Raw genomic sequence first — 14,616 nt, 5'->3', positions numbered from 1 at the left:
GTAAAACTTAAAAGTCAAAATGGCTAACAAAAAACAAAAAAGATTTGATAATCCTGGTACCCAGTGAAATCAAAGCCAATGCTTGTCACAGGCTCTGACCATACAGTAACAATGTTTGAGTCATTTAGTAAGCTGTTCTACAACAATTAATACTGGTTTAAGCCAAAGAAGAGAACAGCTCTACTTCGATTCACATCATAGATACACTCCTCATAATGAATGCTTAAATGTTGAGAAGTCAAATTATATGCTGCCACTGATTTAACTTTATCATTTCAGAGGTCATTCCCAAGGGATGCAAGGGACTTCCATATTAAAAAATAATAAAAATCACCCTTAAGAATTAAAAAAAAAAAAAAAAAAAACTGTTAAAGAGACAATCTAGTAATAAAAAAGATTCATATATTTAATAATTACCTCATTCATTTAACAAGTATTTACTAAGCCTCTGCTCTGGGTATAGACTAAATCTGTGCATAGCTACTCTGTTTAGGAACAATTTCAGTTACTCCTCCCAACTTTGATGATGTTCTTAAACCCACAATTTATTATTGAGGTTTTACACTTCACAGTACTATCCTTGTCTCTCAGTGACTCCAGTGGCTCATAAATAATACTGATCTCTTTTACATATAAGGAAAGCAAATAACCCAGCTAGCAAAGTAAAGAAAAAAAAGTGTTCAAGTCCTAGTATGACAGCTCCTTAATAGCTCTAAAAGGCAAGTATAGAGGCAGGGGACAACGGAAGAAAAACTTACTGACCAGTAGGAGTCTTAAAAATAAACGGCTAAACTGGAATTCTGCTGTATGGTAAATAATGATAAAGATTACTAACATTTATTATGTTCTCTAATACCTGTCACTTAAGATCCATTTACATTCATTACCTCTTTCAATCTACATGATCATCTGTCTAGTATAACCATCCCCCTTTCACAGAAAAGAAAACTGATGCTGAGAAAGTTAAGTAACTTAAGGATGCACAACAGGCAAAGAGAGAAGCTGGAATAAAACTTGTCAGGCCGCAGAGCTCCCTGCGTTTTCACCTCAAACCACAAGGGCTCCCACGCCAGCCTGCATTGGTTGTTTCTCCCATTCTCTGACAGCACAGCCCCAAGAGCCTCTTCCTGCTAAATAAGACAAGAAGAAAGATGCAATGCTGTCTGCAGAGTTAAAAGGAACCAGAGAGTGTCCTAGCCATGATTTCCTCTTCTCTGCCTAAATCTGGGAGGGAAGAATTCTTGTTATTCCTGATGCTGACCTCCTGCCACGTACTGGCAGTTCTGAGCATCCTGTCTCGCTTGCTGTTCGGGCCCTCTGACAATGCCAGTTGTGTTTTGGCCGTGTTTCTCCCACATGGTAGTTTATAAGCTTCTTACAACGGACCTGATTTTGAATTCAATGGAAGACTAGTGAGCACTTGGGCAGGTTTGTCACTCTGGCTGCTATGAAGGAATCCCAGAAGGGGCTTTCATGCAGCTTGTTTCCCTAACTCTGCCATCAGCTGAGGCCAAGAAAGCAAAGCCTACATGGCCACACTCAAGCCCCAGCAGTGTGCTAATGAATGAGTTTATTTATTTGTGAGCTGGCACACTCTTCCTTTCCTGGGGCTGTGTACATGGCCATCTCCACCTGGTTTCCTAAACTCCTTCCCCATGAAGCCAAACTCTTATGTGGGGATGGTGGAGGCACAGGGCAGTCTGTGGGCAAGAAGACAAGTGGGGTGAGGCACTTCCTGAAGCCATCTCACCTGACAGTGAGCCTCCTCCAAGAGCTACACCTGGCCTGGGGCCTGTTTGTCAGATCCACTATGAAGAACAAGCTCCTGGATAGCAGGTACCAGTGCTCTTAGGTTATGTAATGTTGGTAAAATGCTGCTGCATAGGCCTCTGGTTTTGGCAAAAAAAGCTACAAGGGTGGGTGTTTAGACAGAGCACCTCTGGCTGGGGCAGAGAGAAAGAGGAAGTGCACATGGCCAGGGCTCACCATATATAGCAGGTCTGGAGCTGCTGGAATCCTGCAGGAGCCTGAACACCCTACAGCTACATCAAAACTGCTGTGGTGGTTCTAAAGAGCCCTCTTGCAAAGGCTGGGAGTATCTGCCAGGGCAGTTCTCTGGCTGGACTAAGACTACAGCCAGTCAGGTTTTCAGCCCCTTCCCACCCCCACACTTCTCTCTCTCTCCTTTCCCAGAGGCTTCTTCCTCTCAGCTTATAAACAAGTCCCACTGTTTCTCTCATCTTAAAACAACTCCCTCTAGTGATCATCCTCTTTTCTGCCTTTCTCACTCAAAACTTGTTAAAAAGTAGTTTATGATTTCTCCTTCCACTCCTAATAACTCCTCAACCCCACGTCCTCTGGTCCTATCCCCAGAAGGCCAAGGAAACTGGTTTCCTTGACCGTCCCCAGGCAGCTCCCCTACCCCTATACTCCCGAAGATTTGTACGTCTGCTTAACACAGCACATGTCACCCTGTACTATTTTCAGGTTCACGTGTTGTCTCTCCCACGACATAGACCGTGGCTCCAAGAAACACAGTGCCCACCATATAACTCTGGTCAGTAAATGTTTACTATGCTGTTCACATTCAGGGGAAAAGATTGCCCTCATCATCCCCACCATCAAGAGAGAACACTGAGGCAGTTCAGTCAGCTTTGGATTTGCCTCTCAGATTCTCCATTACTAAGTGGCCTGTGAGAAATCCCTGAAAATTGCTACAACCCCCTCCTCATTTGTAAAACAAGGGAATTGGACTAGATTTGTGGTTTCACCATGCTCTGAGTTCCTATGGAGCTACTTAAGGGTCCTTTTCAGTGGTCATAAATGTGAAGACATTAAGTGAGTAGTAGGTCATTCCCACCTCCTTCAACCCAAGTAGCAATCCTTTTATCTGATTTATATATTGTGGCTGAGCATAAGATTTCATTTTCAAACAGGGTTCTGCTGTTAAAGTTTGAAAACCACAAGCTCGCCCAGCCTGGAACACTTATTCAACCATTCTTTGACTTGCTAACTTCAACTCATCCTTCAGGTGTGAGTTTAAGCCTCACCACTTGAGCGAAGCCCTCTCTATCCTACTCTCCTCCCAACTAAATTAAAACACTTTGCCATCAACTCCGACTCATAGGGACACTACAGAGCAGAGTAGAACTGCCCCACAGGGTTTCCGAGGCTATGATCTTAACGGAAGCAGACTGCCACATCTTTCTCCTGAAGAGGGGCTGGTGGGTTCAAACTTCTGACCTTTCAGTTAGCAGCCAGTGCTTAACCACTGTACAACCAGGGCTCCTCCAACAATTAAATTAGATACCCTCTTTTCCCCCAGAGCCCGGTCATTTCCTCTCACAGCATTTATCACAGTTGTACTTTATTAATGGTCTGTTTAATGTCTTTCTCCCCCCATCTAAGCCCTATCAAATCTGTCTGGTGCACGCAGTAGGTACATTTACAGAATGATGGTTATAGTTTTATGGACCTACGTTTCAATAAGCAGGTACTTAGTTAAGTAATAAATATGGATTGATATTAATAAATCTTAATAGTAATTATTTTAAATCACTTTGATAGTTTTAATTATTAACAAGGAAAACAACTTAGTACTTTGAGTTAGCCAGATCTGCACTTGAATTTCCTCTCCGCCACTTACTAGCTAGTTCTTTGGGCGAGTTCTCTGACTTCTCTAAGCCTCTGATCCCTCATATATAAAATGGGGGTAAAGTAGTTGTGAGAATTTGTGAGATAATATACCCAAATAAAAATATTTGTAATTATATCTATGATAAACCTGGCTTTAAAACAATTTTAAAAAAACACAAACTGCATTTTACTGTTTTCCATCTCACCTCTATCACAGGCATGTTCTAATTTTATTTATTCCATTCCATTTGCTAAAATTACTTTCTGCATCTAGAAGGTCTTAGTGATCAACGACGAAGCTTAAAAGAGGAGTCTCCACAAACCCATTAACACTTAAAATGACAAAATAAATTCCAACTACAGAAATCTCTCCCCTCAGGAGAGCTGAAGTAGGAGCAGGGCTCTGCCCCTCTTTCCTGACTATCTGTGGCCAAGGCAAGAACCCTTCTCCTTGACATTGCCATGGCAGCCAAGTCAGATCTGAGGCCATCAATTATTTAATAAATATTTATTGATACAAATTAAAAGTAAGACATGGGACTGAGTGGAAGACATGAGATACAAATAAAATGAAATAATTCTTGCTCTCAATAAATTCATCCTCAAGAAAGACCCCCCAAAAATAAAATAAAATATAAACATATTATGTGATGGGTGCTATAATCCAAACCAAACCCACCACCGTCAAGTTGATTCCAACTAACAGCGACCCTGCAGGACAGAGTAGAACTGTCCCACAGAGTTCCCAAGGCTGTAAATCTTTATGGAAGCAGACTGCCACATCTTTCTCCTGTGGAACAGCTGGTGGGTTTGAATCGCCGACCTTTTAGTTAGCAGCCGAGTGCTTTAACCACTGCACCACCAGGGCTCCTGGTACACAGGAGAGGAACTAACTCTGCTTTCAGAGGGTAGAGAAGGCTTCAAAGAGGATAATATCTGAGTTGGATATTGAAGGGAAAATAAGTTTGTCAAATGGAGAGGAAGGCGAAGGGCCTCCTAGGCAGAAGAAACTGCAGAACAAAGACTTGATATTTCTACTATACAGATTTCTCCCCCCTTGCAGAGGAGGGGATGGTGGTGGTATTGGTGGACGGAACAGCAACAGATGATACTAGTAAAGGCAGCATGGGGGTCACACTTGGCGGGATGCAAATGCTATACTAAGAAGCTTATATTTTATCCTGAGAATAATGGAGAATATTAAGAAGAGTGTGTGTTTAAAATGAATTTGAATGGAACAGAATATGCCAGAAATTATCTGACATTATAAGGATAAATTTTACAAAACATTTATGTCAGATATTTGTGTGTATACTAGGTCGCAAAGTAAAATGCATTTGTTCCTGATCAAAAAAATCTGAGATATGATGAGGCAGGTGACAGGTGACTGACCAGATAAAGGGGGTGAGGGAAAAGTCAAGGATGACTCCTAGGATTCTGCTATGGGCACCTGAGTAGATCACAATGCCACTGACCAAGACAGGAAAGAGAGGAGGAGGTCTACTTTTATCAAGTCCATGCAGGGATGCTGGACAGCCCAGACAGCAGCCTCTCAGCATTTTTCAGCAGCCACAGTCAATACTAATCTCATTCAGCAAAGACAAAGGACACACAGTCATTGCAGCTGCAAGCTCACATGAGTACACAACTGATAAGGCATACTAGGAATTGGACGAATCCCAGATAATATGATTTAAACAGTTCTAAATCTCAAGTAAAGACCCCCGGTGGCACAGTGGTTAAGTGCTCGGCTGCTAACTGAAAGGTCAGCAGTTCAAACCCAGCAACTGCTCCGCAGGAGAAAGATGTGGCAGTTTGCTTCCATATAAGATTTACAGCCGTGGAAACCCTATGGGGTCCTATAGGGTCACTAGGAGTTGGAATCAACTCGACGGCAATGAGTTTTGGGGTTTTTTTCTTTTAATTTCAATCAACAGAAAAACTCCGGAACCAGAGAAGGCAGACAGGGTAATGGAAACATCAACACTTCCTCCAGGGAACTAACAGGATGTGAGAATCCCTGCCCCTATTCTGAGAGGCAACAGGGAGACATCGCCTTTGGTAACCCACGCAAACTCTCAGAAAGCCCGCCACCAGGGTTTTTGCTTTTTTTTTTTTAGGGGGAAGAAAGGTTGTTTCTACTGTTTTTAAGCCTCCTCATTCTCCCTCATACCACTACCTAGAGGAGGTATTTCAATCACTATCTAACAAGTCTACTGAGTCCTATAATACAGGATTTAGCTAACTCTTCATCACTCTCCTAGAGCTTCAGGCTAAGAGATCAGAGCTAGAAGAACAAGGCTTCTTCACAGACTTGGAAGTGGATTCATTATACCTCCTATGTCTTCTGTCCCTCAAAGGAGAGAGTTCTCTAATTCTTCTTAGGGGATCATAGCAAAATTGGGCCCACACTATTTTCCTGGTGATCCTTCCTACTATATTCCTCCAAAAACCTGCCCCAGACACTTCAGACAACTGGCTCTCCTCAAATCCTCCATGTGTTTGTACATGTTCTGTCTTTTGCTCCTGCTCTTCCCTCAGTCTAACGTGCCCTCCGTTTCTGACAGAAATTCTACACACCATTCACAGTGCATCTCAAATGCCACCTCTACCACAGGAATACCCTTTATCCAACACTCCCCTGCCCCAAATTTAGATGTAGTCACACCTCCTGTGCTACCACAGCATCTGCTTGTACCTGGGGCACAGCACTTCTTTCATTCTGTCATCCATTACAGACAACAGTACTTATATCTGCTTTCCCTCTAAGCTATGTTTCTTGAAGGTGAAGACCGTGTCAGTCTTCTCTCCAAAGCCCCACAGTCCAGTCCTTAACACACAGTACGTCCTCAATACAAGTTTGCTGACTCAAACTCAAAAACTATTGATTCATTCCATCAAAGCCTATAGATCATCAGAACTTGAAGGGAGGAGAAAAGGGTAGAGGGGGGATCAAGCATAGATGTAAGCATACAGCCTTTGCCTTCCTACTAAACTGGTGGCGGTACTCCCCACTCTGAGAAATTAAACCAATCTCAGCAAGAAGGACTCAGGAGGCACGGTTTGGAAATGGTGGCTAATTTAAAGAACTATAAGTAGTTTCAAGGTTCTCCCAGCTGCTATTAGTCAGGTATTGACCTTGGGATGTGGTCACAGGGGTTATATGTTTTATTTGCTATCCACTCCCTCTAACACTCTAATACCTGTAGCTATATGGGCAATAAAGAGTCTTTCATACGGGCACTGAATATTATCTTTGAGCTCCTCTGGGAACAGCCTAATCCTCCTTTCAACCCTCCCACCCTTTCAGCGAATAATTTCACAGTGCCACCTCAGCAGTCCTCCTCTCTTGAAAAAGTAGTTTTCCCTTCAACATATTCAGCTTCCCCCCCTGGCCCTCCTCCCTAGCCTTCTCCATCAGGACGAATGGACAGTAGTTTGCATTCTTGGCTGCCTGACTAAAAGACATGGCACATTTCAAAGAACTAGTAGGTAGAACTAGTAAGAGTTTTGATAGTTGTAGCTTCCTCCATGATCCCATAAGCACTATTTAATTCACATTTACTATAAAACTCAGTCATTCTGGTTTGTAATTGACTATTTTACATGTCTTATCTCCTTCACTAGACTGTGAGCTTCTTCAGAACTATCTCTAGTTCCCAGCAAAGTGCCCAGGACATAGTGTGCACTCAATAAACTACCCACTTAGAAAAAAATAGCATAAAATAAATTACCACGTTAGGCCCTTTAGCCAATCTCCCTGACTATGTGAGTTCAGAAGAAGAAACATTTCAGAAGTGATCAAAACCAAAAAGTCTTTATATAGCAGTCAGTCTCATGATGCAAAGGCTCAGCTCAAGGCAGTCTCAAACAAGGGTCCTTTTGACAAGGCAGCCATTCCCTATGTTCCTCAGATACTCACTATGGTCAAAGTAGTAAACTTAGTTCTCCAGAATTTACTTCCCCAAGATCTGGCAATTCAATAAATACATTCCCCAGCCCCCACTTCAACATCTCTCCTATATCCTTCTGACCTTTAATAGTGTGTAACATTAGATGAAAAATTGATTTTTTTTGGCTACTTATTTTGCAGCTGTAGGAAAAATATACTGTTTAAGGTGCTAAATATTTTTACATGCAACAAACCTAGCATGAATCTAACCTGTATGCACATTTTAGAGGTACAGGCATAAATGTCACTGCTATAATTTGTTATAGGTTTCTGATGACCAGCAATGAAAATGACCACGGATTCTCACAATTCAAACCACTTTTACGTAAATGTGAACTTTCCTAAAACACCCAAAGGAGAGAACTTTCCATCCAAGCTCATAGAGTCCCTTGGAGATACTGATAGCATTGTTCACTGAATTAGGTGTTCTTTGAGAAAATCCTACAAATATTAGTTTCTTTCTGGGCCTATGCTTTGACCTTTATAAAACTGTGCTTTGAGACACCAGTTATTAAAATGAAAGAAATGGTTTTTAATGCCTGAACAACTGCCATTTCATATAATCAGCCCTACTGAAGGCACACCTTACAAGTCAGCAGTATTTTTTGTAAAAAATGCACTTAGTGACTTCACTTAAATTGCTCACTTACCAGACATGAAGTAGGGTTATAAGAAACCATGAATTGAATGTATCAGGAATCTGACACCCTAGAAAATAACAATAAAGTATAAACATGTGAGGGCTTAGAGAAAGCATACTGATTATATATTAAACATTGGTAGGAATTTGTTCAACTAAAACATACAGCAGTTACAGTGCTCTCTGACTATGTTATCACAGACGGGGCAGTAGAAACACAGGGCAAGACCGTGGATTGAAAGAGCAGTGACTGTAGTCAGACAACCAGCCATCTAGTTCCAGTCCTGTTATCACCTTGTTCTATGGCTTTCCACAAATCACTTCTCTTCCCTGAACCTCAGTTTTCTCATTTAACACGGCCTAGGTCACTACTGGAAGCCCTGGTGGCATAGTGGTTAAGTGCTATGGCTGCTAACCAACAGGCCAACAGTTCGAATCCACCAGGCACTCCTTGGAAAACCTATGGGACATTTCAACTCTATCCTATAGGGTCACTATGAGTCGCAATTGACTCGACAGCAATGGGTTTTTTTGTTTAAGTCACTACGAGTCAGAATCAACAGCAATGGGTTTGGTTTTTTGTTTTTTAAGATCATCTCTATGGTTCCTTACAATGTCTTCCCTTCCTGGTCTTAAATTCTCACATTTAACATACTCAGCTTCCCTCCCTGGCCCTCCTCCCTAGCCTTCTCCATCAGGACAAATGGACAGTAATTTGCATTCTTGGCTGCCTGACTAAAAGACATGGCACATTTCAAAGAACTAATAGGTAGAACTAGTAAGGCGCCATCTCATCTTTTTTCACTTGAGCCCACCTGAGAAGTTTAAGTTCTTCTAGTGGTTAAGAGCTACGGCTGCTAACCAAAAGGTCAGCAGTTCAAATCCACCAGGTGCTCCTTGGAAACCCCATGGGGCAGTTCTACTCTGTCCTATATAGGGTCTATATAAGTAGGAATCGACTCAACAGCAAAGCGTTTTGGTTTTAATGTGCTATGGAGATCTCAGTGGGTTAAATGATTTACCCAAAGGAAATGACCAGGAGAAAGAAGTGAGACTTTAGGGAGCTGGGCCTGAATAAGAAAGGAGACCATATCTAATTAAAGAATGCCTTTCATCACTCCAGGAATGACAAAACTGGGCAGGGCTTCTCTGTTTTAGATCCCACAAATCAGGTCAGTGCTCAGACATCCAGCCTCTCAATTCTCAGATCTCTGAGAAAGGACTTTGGCTAGGTAAGTGGCCTCTTACTGAATGTGCCCTCTTTGTTACATGACAGGAGAAAAACTGGAGCAAAAGAATGAAGAAAAAAAAGAATTAGTGAGAAATTTAAGCCCTTAATGTAGAATCTCCTTTTTGGGGCAATGACTTAGGAAAGAAGTGATATCTTCTGCCTTTCAGCAATAGGTAAAGTGCACAATGTTGTTGTTGTGAGGTGCCATCGAGTCGGTTCTGACTCCTAGTGACCCATGTACAACAGAACGAACCACTGCCCAGTCCTGTGCCATCTTCACAATCGTTGTTATGCTTAAGCCCACTGTTGCAGCCACTGTGTTAATCCAACTCATTGAAGGTCTTCCTCTTTGTCGATGACCCTCTACTTTACCAAGCATGATGTCCTTCTTCAGGGATTGATCCCTCCTGACAACATGTCCAAAGTATATGAGACATAGTCTCGACACCCTTGCTTCTAAGGAGCATTCTGGTTGTACCTCTTCCAAGACAGATTTGTTCGTTCTTTTGGCAGTCCATGGTATATATTCAATATTCTTCTCCAACACCACAATTTAAAGGTATCAATTCTTCTTTGGCCTTCTTTATTCATCATCCAGCTTGCATATGCGTATGAGGAGACTGAAAACACCAAGGCTTGGATCAGGCGCACCTTAGTCTTCAAGGTGACATCTTCACTTTCTGACACTTTAAAAAGATCTTCTGCAGCAGATAAAGAACACAATACAGTATACTAAATGATAACAAATAGGGGCCACCAGTGGTTAAGTGCTACGGCTGCTAACCAAAGGGTCGGCAGTTCAAGTCCTCCAGGTGCTCCTTGGAAACTCTATGGGGCAGTTCTACTCTGTCCTATAGGGTCACTATGACTCGGAATTGACTCGATGACACTGGGTCTGGGTTTTAGGAGATAAAGCACAGGACAGGACCTCTGTAAGGAACGCTAAATTAAAAAAAAAAAAGAGTTGCCATTGAGTCAATTCTAACTCATGACAACTCCATGTGTGTCAGAACTGCTCCCCCTAGGATTTTCATGGCTGTGATCTTCAGAAACAGATTGCCAGGCCTTTCTTCTGAGGCACCTCTGGGTGGGTTTAAACTGCCAACCTTTTGTTTAACCATTGGTACCACCCAGGGACTCCTAAGGTACATGAACAGCACCAATAATAATAACAAGTGTAATTCATTGTGGGCTTACTATGTGCCAGGTATTATACAATTGGTGCTTTACATGCATCAGCTCAATGAATCCCACCAATAACCTTATAAAAAAAAAAAAAAAAACCTTATAAGGTGGGTATAAATACACCCCATTTTATAAAGAAGAAAACTGACTTTTAGAGAGAACAAGATAATTGTTCAAGGTCACACAGCTATAAAAGGAAACAACTGGGATCAAATTCAGATGTGCTTGATTCCAGACACTATGTTCGTCATTACTACTATAACTGCCTCTATAATATTAATATCAGAAACTAGCATTTGCTAAGGGCCCATACTGGATGCCAGGTCTGCTGCTAGTCACCTTAATATGTTATCTCACTTAATCCTCACTTTATCCCTGGAGGCAGGCGCTATAATTCCCATTTCAGAGATGAGGAAAAAGGCTCAAAAAGGCTAACTTGCCTACAGCCACAATATTAACAAGCTAGTAGCAGAGGTGGGGTTGAATCCAGGTCTGTCACAAAGTGACACCAAAATACTTTGGTAAGCTTACTGGGTGGTGCCCAGCAGCTGTCAAGTGGACTTCCTCTCAGAGCCCAGCAGGAGGGAGGTGAAGGCTGGCCTGGCCAGCCCTACAGCTATTAAGATACATGCCATCTGAGAGTGGGCCAACCACCCTCCACCTAGAACAAGAATAGCCATGAGAAACTCTCAAGCCTGGATACTGAAGTTGGGTCTTTTTTGGATGCTAGAACAAAACATTAAAAAGAAAAGTTTTCTTGGAAGTCTGTCTTTCAATTTGGAAAATGAAATTTGGCCACTTCTAAAGGACAATCTGTTCAATTGCTACCTCTACATCAAAGCTTCTCAGCAGCCTCCAGGAGCCTTTCCAATTTTCTCAGAGAGGGAATCAGTTCTTGGGCTGGAAAGCACAGACAGAAAGGCCAGAAGCTGGACTTGGGTCACAATTTCCCCTTCTGGGGGTCGGCTCAGGGCTGAGGATGGGAAAAGAGCTAGCATATGATTATGTCCTTGTACCCATTAGGGTCAGAACAGAAACTCACAGGGTTGTTGTGGGTCCTATCAAGTTGATTCCAACTCATAGTGACCCTACAGAACAGAGCAGAGTTGCCCAATAGGGTTTCCAAGGCTGTAATCTTCACAGAAGCAGACTGCCACATCTTCATTCCATGGAGCAGCTGGTGGGTTCAAACCATCGACCTTTCAATTAGCAGCCAAGAGCTTAACCACTGAACCACTGAGACTCCTTGTCCACAGCATAAAGCAACACAAAAACACAGGAGACTATTCAGATCAACGAAATGTGTTTAAACACTTCAAAGTTAAAACCTGCTATAGTCTTTTGCCACGATCACGTTCTTGCTCCAATGCACACTCACCCGGTACATTATTTTCTGAGGCGAGCTACTTTCTTTCACGACATCAAGTTGAAAAAAATAATTCATTCCTGTTATTTGGAAGGCAGTATTAACACAGTTTCATAATGAAGGCTTTGGGGTCTGATTGCCTGATTCAAAACCTTGACTCTACCTCTTACCCACTATGTGACTCTGGGTAAAGTTACTTAGCCTCTCAGTGCTTCAGTTTCCTTCTCTGTAAAAATGAAGGTAACAAAAAGAAACAACTTTATAGGGTTTCTGTGACGATTAAATGAGATAAGGCCTGTACTAAACATTTTAGTACAATAGTTACTATTTAATAGGTACTTGATAAATATTTAATAAATATTGGAGTCCTAGGTGGTATAAACAGTTAAAATGTTTGGTTGCTAATCAAACGGTCTGAGGTTCAGGTCCACCCAGAGGAGCCTCAGAAGAAAGCCCTGACAATCTACTTCTGAAAAATCAGCCATTGAAAACCCTATGGAGCACAGTTCTACACTGACACACACACGGTTACCATGAGTTGCAATCAACTTGATGACAACTGGTTGTTTGTTTTCCAATAAATATTAGGTGTTGGCTTTCAATAAATCATTTAAATGTGATGGTTTAAAATATCCTTTTAAAAACTCACTACTTAAGATTGTGTCAACAAAGTAATTTCCCCTCCAACCACTGACCCAGAGCTTATTTACTCCTCTCCACGTAATCAGTCTCTTACGGGCTAAAGACAAAGTAGTCTGCAGACAACAATGTGGAATTAAACACAAGCTTTATTGATTTGCCACTTTTGCTCTCAACTGTTCTTCCTAGTAGAACTGATCTCCAAAAGACCAGTCAGCAAAGCACTATGCTCACAGAGGGCACACTCCTTTATGCTGCAAATGACATCATCGGAACATCCTGGAAACAACGGTGGGTTGTAGGCTATCTCTCCAGTCAAAATCCCCATGTCTAGCTTTCTGGGTCCTAGGCTCTTGAACGCTTTGGCTCTAAGATGAAGACAGTCCATAGCTTTGCTGCCTTATGGAAGCCTACCTAAGATGTTGATAGGCTTAATGTTTGCCAAAGCTTCTCTGTAAGTAAACAATTCATACAATCTTCATGAAGGGAGATGAGAGGATGACAATGGTTAGCTACCTGAGCCTCTCTATCCTTTTAAAAAATTACTGAACTTTCAGGACTATAAAAGTTAAGGTCTAATATACCAAAAATCCAAGTGAGAAACAGGCCACTTTAAAAGTGTAATTTTGATTGGCATAATAAAATCTACTAAGAAAACATTCTGCTTCCCACTTTGGAGAGTGGCGTTTGGGGTCTTAAACGCTAGCAAGCAGCCATCTAAGATGCATCAATTGGTCTCAACCCACCTGGATCAAAAGAGAATGAAGAACACCAAGGACCACTATCACAAGCCCAAGAGACAGAAAGGGCCACATGAACCAGAGACTACATCATCCTGAGACCAGAAGAACTAGATGGTACCCAGCTACAATCGATGACTGCTCTGGCAGGGAACACAACAGAGAATCCCTGAGGGAGCAAGAGAGCAGTGGGATGCAGACCCCAAATTCTCATAAGACCGACTTAATGGTCTGACTGAGACTAGAAGGACCCCAGTGGTCATGGCCCCCAGACCTTCTGTTGGCCCAGGACAGGAACCATTCCCAAAGCCAACTCTTCAGACGTGGATTGGACTGGACAATGGGTTGGAGAGGGATGCTGCTGAGGAGTGAGCTTCTTGGATCAGGTGGACACCTGAGACTATGTTGGCATCTCCTGCCTGGAGGGGAGATGAGAGGGTGGAAGGGGTTAGAAGCTGGAGAAATGGACACGAAAAGAGAGAGTGGAAGGAGGCAGCGGGCTGTCTCATTAGGGGGAGAGTAATTGGGAGTGTGTAGCAAGGTGTATATGGGTTTTTGTGTGGGAGACTGAGTTGATTTGTAAACTTTCACTTAAAGCACAACAAAAATTATTTTTAAAAAAAGTGTAATTTTGAGAAAATATATATGTATGTTCTCTTCTCTTACCCCAAACCTGTCTGGTCTCTTCTTTAGAATTCAAGCCGCAGAAAAGTCAGTCTCATTAGTTTATAGTCCTTATCTTCTGCCTCCAAATGGTACTTTCCAGACTGGTTCCTTTTTAGTCACTAGCCACAGTTTGGAATTACTTTGGTTTGAATTTAAAATTTAATCCACCCACAAATGACAAAGACAGGCCCCAATGGAGCATAATGCAAATGAATGTGCTATTGGTCTTAGGCGGCAAGTCTCAAATTGAGTCCTAGAAAATCTGAGTAAGAGTGTTGCCACTAAATGCAGAACAGAATTTCAAATTCTCATGGACTCTAGACTTTCTGGAGCCATGGAGGGTAGATGAGTCCTTGAAACTACTGCCCTGAGATTATCTTTAAACATTAAGCCAAAAACATTCCCTGAAGTCTCCTTAAAACTAAAAAATAGTTAACTAGTATAAAAGGTCTGCTTGAGCATTAATGCTCTTTTAAGAACTATATGGGATCAAACTGACAACAGCAACTCAAAAGATTAGACAGTAACCTTAGGGAACTGTGAGTTTATGTTAATGAGGGA

At 42.0% G+C, this 14,616-nt stretch overlaps 1 protein-coding gene across 2 annotated transcripts in view; it reads right to left on the bottom strand.

The window, feature by feature from the left end:
* The window catches only part of LOC126067840 (ubiquinol-cytochrome-c reductase complex assembly factor 1), a 114,953-nt gene that overhangs the window by 53,375 nt on the left and 46,962 nt on the right, over positions 1-14,616 (bottom strand). For both annotated transcript variants that reach the window (XM_049870110.1, XM_049870109.1), the window contains exon 6: positions 8,239-8,296. In XM_049870110.1, coding sequence (XP_049726067.1) covers positions 8,239-8,296 — 58 coding nt within the window. The remainder of the gene's footprint in view (positions 1-8,238; positions 8,297-14,616) is intronic.

The sequence above is a fragment of the Elephas maximus genome, chromosome 25 (genome assembly GCF_024166365.1).
Source record: "Elephas maximus indicus isolate mEleMax1 chromosome 25, mEleMax1 primary haplotype, whole genome shotgun sequence".
Taxonomy (NCBI): domain Eukaryota; kingdom Metazoa; phylum Chordata; class Mammalia; order Proboscidea; family Elephantidae; genus Elephas; species Elephas maximus.
This window is presented reverse-complemented; position numbering and strand designations above follow the sequence as displayed.